The sequence below is a fragment of the Protopterus annectens genome, chromosome 6.part0 (assembly GCF_019279795.1).
Source record: "Protopterus annectens isolate FY-2018-M chromosome 6.part0, PAN1.0, whole genome shotgun sequence".
Lineage (NCBI taxonomy): Eukaryota > Metazoa > Chordata > Ceratodontiformes > Protopteridae > Protopterus > Protopterus annectens.
Genome location: NC_056737.1, coordinates 1,836,464,589 through 1,836,477,127, shown reverse-complemented (window position 1 = coordinate 1,836,477,127; position 12,539 = coordinate 1,836,464,589). Strand labels below are relative to the sequence as shown.

At 38.4% G+C, this 12,539-nt stretch overlaps 1 protein-coding gene across 2 annotated transcripts in view; it reads right to left on the bottom strand.

Moving 5' to 3' along the window:
* The window catches only part of NAB1 (NGFI-A binding protein 1), a 324,965-nt gene that overhangs the window by 59,018 nt on the left and 253,408 nt on the right, over nt 1–12,539 (bottom strand). For both annotated transcript variants that reach the window (XM_044075187.1, XM_044075188.1), the window contains exons 6-7: nt 10,806–10,971; nt 5,710–5,859 (exon numbers count right to left, since the gene is read on the bottom strand). In XM_044075187.1, the coding sequence (XP_043931122.1) occupies nt 5,710–5,859; nt 10,806–10,971 (316 nt within the window). The remainder of the gene's footprint in view (nt 1–5,709; nt 5,860–10,805; nt 10,972–12,539) is intronic.

The following is a 12,539-nucleotide window of genomic DNA, read 5'->3' as shown; positions in this document are numbered from 1 at the left end:
TCACACACACACACTCTCGCTTATATATATATATATATATATATATATATATTATATATATACATACACACACACACACACACACACTACACACACACGCACACACACACACACACACACACACACACACACACACACACACACACACACACACACACACACACACACACAAATTTTATTATGCAGTGACTCAAAATTCATCCAGAACAAACAGACCTGTAGCATTGTGTTTGTGTCTTTCGTCTTTTCCCGGTTAGGGGTCGCCACAGCGGAACTCCCGTTCACTAATGATTGGCAGTAGAGTTTTACATGCTGGCTTGCCGCCTAATGCACAACCTTCAACGAAGGAATGCCCATTCACGCATGTCATCACATAGAAGACGCTCTGAGAATCGAAAAGGCAACGTCTAACTGTGAGGCGGCAACGCTACCGCAGCACCAACCAACGCAGTCTAACAAACAGATCTGTAGCATATCAACAATAACTACACAGATGACAGCTTAAGTATTTTAACGGTGTGAGAATTATTACAAAAGAAAAAAATAAACCTTCTAAGCTCTAAAGGGAGTATGACTGACAAAGAAAGCTGGGAAAACGTATGATGAATAATTTAAAAGGGTACTTTATATCTGAGCTGAGAGTTCACAATCCATTCTTGCTTTGCTGCACACGTGTATGCTATTCCTAAATTTCTACATAATTTATTTTTGTCCTGACAGCCTAATACATTACAAAACCTAAGCCACAACCATGTAGCAAAGTTACACTACGTGCTTATATTAAATGGTTGAGTACTTCCACTTTCAAAGATCTGCTAAATTGAATGTGACAAATTCTCTGGAGCCAGATGACCCAACAGCCAGATAATTTAATGGCTGGTTGACTAAAGGCACAAACTACAAAGCTGCAGAATGTGCATTAATCTTGTATGCTTTTAAGTGTGCTGCCTGCTTATTTTTAAAAAACAGCATCAGCAACATGATAAAATGAAGACCTTCAGTCATGTGGCTTGTAAGTACTGTTTACATTTACCTGGTAATAATAGAGGCAAAGATAAATTGACAGTAGACAAGGGAAGCTGATGTCAATGAGTGACAAGTTTTCTCAGCAAAATTACTTAATGTACATACTGGAAAATAATCCTAGAATAAGAAAAGATGGGCTTCATAGTTTCAATACAAACTATCTAATGATTCCTTAGTCTCTGCAGCAAACAACAACCAAAAGAAGCAAACAGGTTTTAAAAGAACTTCAGTAAAGCATCTTATGGTAGAAATTTATTATAACAGTAGAGCAAAAGAGGAAAGCCAACTACCAGCTTCTTACCAGAAAAAGGACAGCTCAGATTTTAGCCCTGGGAAGTAAATCCTCAATGTCAGAACATGCAAACAGAAAAGCCCAGACAACTGTGTGAAAGTGGGTGAAAGCCAGAGTTTAGCAGTACAGTTTTTTCCACATACGCTTGTTTCACTGCTCTGCCACGACTATCCTTCCACATTATCGTATAGTACCAGAGGTTCATACCAAACTTATGGCTGAAGAATTACCAATAAGCTCAGCAGTTACATCCTTTGATACTAAGAGTACCATAGTTATCCCTGCAAAGAATAGTATTTCCACAGCACGAATTTATGGCCTGCCATCCAACTGTCAAGCCCAGTTTTGAAATCAGGCTGTGACTACGATGATCCCTTGTTCAGTATGAATCTCTTTTATTCTCCTTCTGTTCTATGGCCATGACTGAATTTTTACCTAAATGACTGTACACTCTGCATAAATTCCAGTATACAACTTGTATGCTGTTGTGAGACATACCATCAGTCGATAATTCTTAATGTGATATGCAGGTTCACATTTAAGTACAAGCATATGTTTTTTGCAATTGTTAGTTTAGTGTCATTTCAGGGTATACACATAAATAGTTGTTACTGAGGGTGAAATCATAGTGCAAAGACAATACCTTTAACCAAAAGTTAGGTACAGCATCTACACTTGGCGTTTTCCATTTGTGAGCCTTTCGTCTGTATCTCTGTAGGAGTTACTTCATTCCAATCCATATCTTCTATATTAAAGTCTCTTAATCATTCTTTTACTACTTTTATCCACTCAGCCTCCTTGTGCTCAGCTGTATCCTCCTAGATATTTCTCCAGAATGCATTAATTTCCTCTGTTCTTGATGGTATCTCAGCTATTGCTGTTTTCTTTCCTAACATCCTATAATATTTCTTTGGGTCATCCTTAAACTGTATAGTATCCTTTCTTTGTATTTCTCAGTGTACCTCCTAAGTTTTGCAGCCTGCAAACAGATTTTTAATCTATTGTTAGACACAGTATAACTCAACTCCTGATCTGTTTTAGTGTTTTTGCTTTAGCTCATTCGCTTCTCTAATACTTTAGATAATTTCCTTTTCTGTATTCTTCCAATAATGATACTTATTTTCTTAACTGTTTCACAACTGTTACTAGTTAGTGCTTCCATGGCGGTAATCTATTTGCCTGTATTTTCTTTTACTAATTTATGCTTTCTCGGCAATACCTTGTCTGTTATTAGTTTTGCTACACAATAATGGTTTTGCTACACAATAATGTATTCTGTTAATTTCTGTTATATTTATCTTTCCAATTGCTTTATTAAATTGGATTATTAAATTTTTGACAATACATATCTTATTCACTTTTGGTAGCCTCTGTCTCTCATACATATATTTATCTATTTCTATCAAATCTAGCAAGTCTTCTTTTAAATTGTTTTCTTCCCAAATGAGAGTTTCTTCTACATTTTGTGTTTCCTGCTCTTTCTGCCTCTGTGCGGAAATATATTGGCTTTGAAATGACTGTGATGTTTCATCTTCTGAAACATTTTTACTGCTGTCAACATTTAAAATAATTAACGACATAGCTCTCAACTGTCCAGAGTTTTGCAGAATGTCCAGACTTTGCCTCATATTTTTGCAGCAAAAAAAGCTCAGTAGATATTGCTGAAGCTAGCCGAGGAACAAACACCAAAACCACGAAAAGAAATCTTCGGATAAACACCACGGCTTGTTCTCTGCTGATAAAACACTTATGCTGGACACGTCTATGGATAAAACAACCACTTTATTCAAAAAATGAACAGAAACGATGAGCGCTTTCAGCTGTAATAGCCTTCTTCAGATCGTAACAAAGCAATCATCTGATTTACAGAAAAAGCTGCACAATTAGCCAGAGTTACTAAAACTTGTTCACAAGTAAAAAGTTCTTTTGTATTATGAAGTAACTCAAGTAACAGTTGTAGATGTTGAGGATCCAGGCTGTTAGATGGGTTCTTGATAACTAAAGCTTCAGCAAGACCAGATTTAAAATCTTCTGCATTCCAGACTTCTGGATGTGAATTTTCTTTCCCTGACTGTTCAGGATTACGTACATCTAACAACTGTTACTTGAGTTGCTTCATGATATAGAAGAACCTTTTACTCGTGAGCAAGTTTTAGTAACTTTGGCTTATTGTGCAGCTTTTTCCGTAAATCTGAGGATTGCTTTGTTACAATCTGAAGAAGGCTATTACAGCTGAAAACGTTCATCATTTCTGTTAGTTTTTTGAATAAAGTGGTTATTTTATCCATAGATGTGTCCAGCATAAGTGTTTTACCAGCAGAGAAGAAGCCGTGGTGTTTAGCCAAAGATTTATTTTCGTTGTCTCATATTTTTGGTCTATTCTTCATAAAATGTCATTTACTGGCAAATTATTGCAAACTCATTGAGGACTGAAGTCACGAAATAATGAGAGACATTTCACTTTCGACTTCACACCCTTCAAAAAATTCATGCTAAGGCAAAACTTGTTACCAATTGTCCCTGTTTTCGGGCCTTTACCCCCCATTTTTGTGGCTTTGTACAGATTTCTTGTTCTAAGAGGTGAGAGTTATGATTAACAAGTTATTTTCTCTACTACTGTACTGCTCTACTTCCTCTGTCACTTTTTCAAGCTCTACCTCTTTTAATAAACCACCATTCTAAAGCGGCCTTTGCTTTTGGGATTCCCATTCAAATACTTCTCTTTGTGACTAATCTATCACTTCATTTTCAATTTCCTCCATTTCTTTACCAAGCTGCTTACTTGTCACTACATTAGATTTCTGTACTACTATTTGCTTTTTGTGTAACATTTACCATGTCTGGGTGCCTTTGCCTATATATATTTTCAAATATGTTTGACTTTGCTTTACAATTATTAGTTGACATTTCTCTTCTGCGTACAAACTGCACTATTAGGTTTCGTTCTTCTCTCTGGTCCATTTCACTCTATGTAATGTTACAAATACCTGTGGAGGTTTTCTTTCTCTGAAACTTAATTTTTTGCTTCCTTTTCTAACTCGCTTAATGTTTTCTTTTCTATATATTCTTTTGTTTTGACTCGGTCAATTAATGACCTTAAATTGACATCTGTATGTCTGACATTTTTTGTTTCAATGACAATTTTTCTCTTCGGTATTTTTCCCTTGCTCTTGCAGTGTAACCCCCTTTCTGGAACTCTGGGTTAGTTGATCAGAAGAAAGAAAACAATTTCTTTTTTGGCCTCAAGTGTCCACTTTCCATTCCCAGACATCGTATCTGGCTGCTCGGTTTTTGATACTAGCTCCAGTACAATATCATTAATTATTTTTCAAGTAGTTCCCTACCAAACAAAAATCCTACCACTCAGTCCCCTGTGGACCTTCCTGCACTGTATATGCTGAATTGTGGCAAGGAATAACTGCCATCTTTCCAGTGGAAGCAAATCATGCTCAGTCTCTACATCAGAAATATTGCCCCATTACAGTTAGGCTTTGTGTGTCTGAATAATTACATTTGTTAGGATGTAAGGAGCCCTGAAACAGCAGTTCCATGCTCCCAACCAACTCACCCTCTCTCCAAACACAATGGCATTTTGTGACAACTACTCCTAATAAAAGACAAATGTCTGAAATCACACCATAACATCATGATGGCATGGCTGCTGCTGTGAACAAAACACTGTAATACTGCAGCAGATGGGGTGACTTGGTGACATACTAAGACACACAGTAAAAACAGTAATGGTATGAATTGTACTAACACCGTCACCCTGCCTGACATGGAAGTTTCATAAATAAGTCTTGACACAATTTCTTAACACAGATCATAAATAAGTAAAACACACAAAAATATGTAAGGTTCAAAGCCACAACTAATGTGTAGTTGGGCACATTCTTCCTACCACATAACACTCAAGGAAGCCACCAAATTTAGTTAAAATGAGAAGAACTTCACATTACCTAACATTAAACCCACATAAGAGGGGACTGATATGCATCCCTATCAGAGGCATCCAATAATAAGGGGTCCCATGAGAACAGTCATGCTCTCATACTAGTTCCATACTTAATTTTTACTGGGCTAGTCCCAAGGAGTCAATGGTTCCTTTATAACACAAAAAGTATTAGGAAAATACGAGTACAAAGCTAGACTACTCAAGCTATACAGCATGTCTCTGGTACGGGAAGAAAGTATAGTACTGTTGATCAGGAACAAATACAGTACTTCTAACAGACAGCTTATAATGATAAGGGAGACTGTACAAACTCCTGTCAGGGACTGGAAAATGCCCGTACTCAAACTTAGACCTTGCAAACAGACAGGAGACAGCACCACCCATGTCTATATGAAGCACAATAATCGCTGCAGTTTTCTGTGACGGCACAACTTACCTGGGGATGGAGATTTCCCTTCAGTGTTTGAGTAAGATCGAGACACTTCACCCAAGATGCGCTTCAATGGTGGCTGATCCTCAATGGATGCCATCTGCTGCTGATGTCTGCTCTGATGATTCGAGATCCTAAGATTCAAAGGTCGATCTCCTGAAAGAATAGAAAAAAACTCAGCTGCAACTCAAGGTAAAATCCTTTGATGTGAAGATAAATAACACTATTCTTCATCAAATAAATCACCTTACATCATAACACTCATCTCCACACAGCACAAATAAGTTTCTTTTTACTCTGAAGTCTTACTCACAAATATGATGTCCAAGCTCATTACTTAAAAAGGTACAATTCTTTTTTTCTAGCAAAATTTAAGTTTTATTTTATGCTGCTTCTTGTGTGGCTAAACAGAACTGTCAACAGCTACTGTTTTTTGCCTAAATGATGCATGTGCAAGTACCTGGCATACCTCAATAGGGTGAGGGTAACATTCATATGAAAGGTGAATGGTTCACAGTTTGCCATCTGCACTTAATTAGTTGAATCTGGTGAGTATGAATCAGACAGAGAGGATCTAGCATCATGATCCCTCCATCACTGCATGTACCATGCTTACAATCCAGACTGCAGCAAGAGATTGCCACCTTTCTTGGTTGCTGCAGAATCAAGAGTGTGTGTGTGTGTGTGTGTGTGTGTGTGTGTGTGTGTGTGTGTGTGTGTGTGTGTGTGTGTGTGTGTGTTACTTGGATATGTTCAGTGCATAACTGTTAATATCCTACTTGCTATGTGTGTAAGTATGTTTATTTCTACACTTGTATACATCATTTGATACATTTTCATTCAATTGCAATTAGTTTTTATCAAGCTTTTCTCCCCAACACTCTGCTGGAATGGGACCAAAAGGGCAGTCAGACCATCCAAGTTACAAACTGGAAATAAATAACCACATAATATATTTATTTTGTGTACAGATTCATAGGTGCGTAGCTCTGGAGCCTTTACAAGCCTAGCCCATAGGATTATCCTGTCATCGTGCCACTCGACTTTAGTTCCCAGTGTCTCTGTCGATTAAAGCCACTGGAGTGATCTCTGGGGTGAACTTTCTATTTTCCATCCACTCTTCCATATCTGTGTGTGTGTGTGTGTGTGTGTGTGTGTGTGTGTGTGTGTGTGGGTATGTATGTATGGGTCCATTCTGAAGATCGACTCAACAGAAATTCAATTCGAACTTCTTATGGTCAGGACCATATGACTGACTTTCCAAAATGTCAAAGCGTTTTTGTATGGAGATCAGGGTACAGTTAGGATAAGGGAATTTACCCTTTTCCCCACTATAGTGCAATCTTAGAGTTGTTATATATAATATGCAGGGGATGTGAGGGGGTGTAGCCCCTAACATGGGGTGGAGTGTGGGTTGGCTTGCCCCCCCCCCCTGAAAAAATCTAGAGTTTTGCTGTTTTCTGGCATTCAACTTTTCGGAAAGTTGATCATATGGTCTCGAACATATGAAGTTCAACTTTCTGTTGTGCTGATCTTATATATATATATATATATATATATATATATATATATATATATATATATGAAGTTCAACTTTCTGTTGAGTTGATCTTATGAAGTAAATTCATGTGTGTGTGTGTGTGTGTGTGTATATATATATATATATATATATATATATATATATATATATATATATATATATATATATATATATATATATATATATATATATATATACATATATATATATATGTATATATATATATTTTTTTTTTCCTGTCAGGAACTTTGTGGCTTCTTGTGTGTGGAGTCTGCATGGCTTCCTTGTATCTGTGTGGGATTATCATGTCCCCCGGTTTCTCTAACACCCCAAATAATTTTCCTGTAGGTGTGTGTGTGTGTGTCTGGGGGGCAGGGGTGTATTTCATGGCAGACCTGGCTTGTCAGGGCCAATGCCAGTATGTGTGCACTTGCATGAAAAATCATTACAGCTTGTGTGACAGACCTGGTGTTCAAGGGTAGTATCAGTGCATACGTATGTAAAAAAAAAATATATGATTGATTTTTATCTGGGGATATACACAATATTGCCAGGCATGTACTGAACTAATTTTTTTTTAATTGGTACCCAGAAGAAAATGACATCATTATCTTTCAGAAACAGCATAAAACGCATCACCAAACAGCCAGACCCTCAGCACCTCTGGAAGCTTGGTGGCCACAACACTATAGGCTATTTAAAATGATTTTGGCAAAGGATTTACAGTAGTCTCTGCTGTACTACGTTTTCCAGCAAATATGTGAAATATACAACAGTGGGCATCTCTGCCTTTATCTCAGTCTAATATCACAGGGATACACAGAAGGTGACATTTTTGAGGGAGTGGAGAGGGAGGCATTATCTGTGCCTTTATCTGAGTCTAATACCAGAGGGATACATAGAAGGTGATATTTTTGAGGGAGTGGAGAGGCAGGCATTAGCTGTGCCTTTATCTGAGTCTAATACCAGAGGGATACACAGAAGGTGACATTTTTTGAGGGAGTGGAGAGGCAGGCATTATCTGCGCCTTTATCTCAATCTAATACCAGAGGGATACACAGAAGGTGACATTTTTGAGGGAGTGGAGAGGCAGGTATTATCTGTGCCTTTATCTCAGTCTAATACATTAGGGATACATAGAAGGTGACATTTTTTGAGGGAGTGGAGAGGCAGGCATTATCTGTGCCTTTATCTAAGTCTAATACCAGAGGGATACACAGAAGGTGACATTTTTGAGGGAGTGGAGAGGGAGGCATTATCTGTGCCTTTATCTCAGTCTAATACCAGAGGGATACACAGAAGGTGACATTTTTTGAGGGAGGCATTATCTGTGCCTTTATCTCAGTCTAATACCAGAGGGATACACAAAAGGTGACACTTTTTTGAGGGAGTGGAGAGGCAGGTATTATCTGTGCCTTTATCTCAGTCTAATACCAAAGGGATACATAGAAGGTGACATTTTTTGAGGGAGTGGAGAGGCAGGCATTATCTGTGCCTTTATCTGAGTCTAATACCAGAGGGATACACAGAAGGTGACATTTTTTGAGGGAGTGGAGAGGCAGGCATTACTCCCTAATGGAATTCATGCATCCCCACATGCATTTAGTTTCTCTGCTTATTGTGAACTGCCAGATGCACCTTCTGGTAATCATGATTTTTGTTCAGGAGCATCACTGAATAAAAAGGCTGGGGGAAAAACTATAAAATGCACCTCCAAACATCTAGAAAAAACCCAGCTTCTTGGGCCCAGGAACTCAAGCTTAATTAAGTTATTTCTTCCAGTGTTGTTATACTCTAGTCTGTCCTTGTTGCAGTGTGTTGAAAGGATCCAGGAAAAAGCAAGTTTCTTTCCTTTGTCATAACTTTTGCTCAAGGCATCACTGAAATAAAAAGGTATAGAAAAGAACTCTAAAATGTACCTCAGGACATCTATAAACCTACGGTTTCTGGAGGGGGCCTACCATTACCCAGAGAACCAGCTTCATTCAGTTACTTCCTCCACAGTCTGTCTCAGATAGGATGTGCTGAAAAGATGCAGGTGACAGCTGAAGAACACGGTAAACTGTGTGGAAATTAGAAAAAAGTGAACTGAAGCATGTGAGGAAACACTGAGGGATGTAGAGGAGTAGAGGGGGACTCTTCACCTAGGGCAGCACTTTCACACAAGGTGAACCTGTATCTGCAGTTACCAGTGCAGACAAATTCAGCAAATACGTTTGATGTAATAAAGGTTCTGAAAAAACTACATGGGTAGGACATAAAAAACAGCTAATTAGGTCCACTGGATGCACAGTTCCTCTTTGGGGCAATCCAGGAGCAATGTCTGGTTAAGTGACTTGCTCTGAGTCACAAAGAAGGCAAATAGAGGCTGTGGGAATTAAACACAACATTTGCTGCGGAGTCGATGTCTAACAGTACATAATCTTAAACTTCTGAACCAACTGCCAGTGCAAAAAAAAGGATAACTCAAACTACAAACACGTTGCATTAGAAGAGGACACAACAATGGAAGGTCTGCTGAAGATATGGGTGGCAGAATGAGCAAAAAAAATAAATTGTATTTACAGATGTTCCACATTTAGCCCTTCTCATGCGTCCCTGAAAAAAACACAGCAGACACAGTTCACCTTAAATTCTAAGTGTGTACATAGATTAACTGACATTTGTAGAAATTACATAGTATTAAGCACTGGAAGAAGCAAATATGCATGAACATCTGCTACATGCATTCATTAGGGTGTCCGTCAAGTCCATCTGCCTCCACAGCTTACTTCATGTATCAAATTGAACTCCATGCTGTGGCATCACAGTTTTGCCATGAGATTATCGGTGGTGTTACAAACTCTACATCATGATCTCAGATAATTAGAAGGTTAAAAGAATGCCAAGCCACCCCCTGTAGAGTTTTTAAGATCTTATCCCAGTATATAAGCACTTATCCACAACTAAGGCCTGTTCAACTATAAGCCAGACCACTTGGAACAATTTATCTAAGAAAATAAGACATTTGGAAAACAAAGGGATTTTGTGAACTGAACTGATAACATTCCTGAAATTCATCTTTCTACATATCTGCTTCCCCTGAAACAGTTTTTTATATAAAAATGTAAATACATCTCTTCAAGATAGGTGTACACTGGACAGTAACAACAGTAGGAAGTCAAAGCTGGAATTCTAATAACCTCTTCTGTGAAATTGTCCAGGACACACTGCACTGCATCTCAAGAGTATTAACAAGATGAGACATGTTTAATTGTTTATGTACATTTCTAGTAAAATACTTCTGTTTAACATAACACTGCACAATAAAACTCTTGTATAATAACAATTTAAGATTTAAAGCCACTTAACCACAGGCAGGTGAACAGATATTCCATATTAACCATCATTTTGCCAGTATTACTAACATATAGAAACAAATCCAGAAGCAGCAATCTGTATAAAAGCAAGTAACCACAGACAGCATAATTGGATGTACACATCAAATCTGACCCAAACTTTGCACCTGTCAGTTAATGGCAATAATAACTGCTAAATCAGAAATGATATCTGCTTTCTGTACCTGACCCATCTGTGTTATCTGCTGACTGACCACTTGTGTTCTGTTCCATAGAAATGTGGTTATAGAAACTTTCTGAGTGACGTCTTTCAGACAGCTGTAGCCTGTCTAATCCTGCTTGATTACGAAGAATTTCAAAGGGTTTTGCTTCCAGCCTGTCAAGTTGAGCCTAGAGATTAAATAAAAAAGGTTTAGTGAATGGCTACTGCATACAGACACAAAGAAAAATGTGCATCAATTTGGACATATTTCTTAGGGAGACACATGCACAGAAATGTAACAATCAAGGGTGGGAAAATGCATTTATAAGCAAAGCTTCTAGTTAAGAATTTGAAATTCAGTTACAAAATATATAAATGTATAAAAGTTCTTGGAAGAGAGCTTGCAAACTGACAATACTTTGTTTCGATTCAGTAATGTTAGCAGGATTCCTGGCTCCCTCAAACCCAGAGACCGCAGCAACAGATGCAAAATTATTTACAGAAACCCTGCACAAACATGTTGATGGCTACATTAAGGCTGCTTTACCAGAAGTAAGCCCAAAACTAACACCAAAAACAAAACCCACTGGTGGAATCTTTACCATAACAGGTTATACAATAAAAGAAAAAAAAAGTCACATCCAAAATCAAAAACAGCAACTCTCAGAGACAAGAGCTCTCTGATTCAACTAAACAAGAAACTAAGAGACCTAATAAAGTCCAACAAAGCCAGTTATGAGATCAGGATAGCCCCCCAGAAGGACAATCACAAGCCTTCTTCAGCTATGTCAGGAACCTTAAAGATAACACTTAGCAGTGCGCAGACCTGGTGGTAAATGGCACAACCTTCACTGACCAGGGTGACAAAATAGATCTACTGGATGATAAATGTCGCTATAACTACCCCCACTACCCCCTGTGAAATCTCTTCTAGCATATTCCCCAACTATCAACAGGGAGCAGGTCCTGGTGACTCTCACTAAGGCCAAAAACTCTGCTTCACTGGACCCTGACAATATCCCAGTTGACTCCTAAATAGCCTAAAATGTGACCTAGAAGAACCACTTGAGGCACTCTTCAACTACAACCTCAAAACAGGTTACGTGCCAGGTGAACGGAGGGCTGCAATGGTCATACCCTTTCAAAAGGATAGAACATCAATCAACCCCAGAAACTACAGACCTATCAGTCTGACAATTCTAATATGAAAAGCCATGGAACAAATTATCATGGAAATGATAAACAAGGACACTGGCAACCTACAGACACTGGACCCATCCCAATTTGGTTTTGTTAAGTAAAGGACTTGCCTACTCAACCTGGTAGACTTCTTTGAGAAGGTGACCAAGGCTATAGATGAGGGAAAATGGTGCATACTGCTTACTCTGACATGGCCAAGATGTTCAACACAATATCTGACTCAGGAATTTGTTAACATTATCGCAGAACTAGGCATAAATCCCTACATAACTCACTGTAGTGCTGGCTGGCTCACAGACAGGACCTAAGAAGTCAGAATCAGTGAGACCAACTCCACCAGGAGACCGGTCACTAGCAGAGTACCTTAGGGCTCAGTGTTGGGTCCTCCCCTGTTGGGCATCTACATCTTGGAAGTCAAGGGTAATGTCAAAAGCCTAGAGCTCACTAAGTTAGCAGATGAATGTGAATTGGGAGCGAGGCTTGTAAAGACAATGATGGCCATTAGAATAATAGAAACCTAGGAACATAAAATGTAGGTGTGCAACATGCAAGCAGT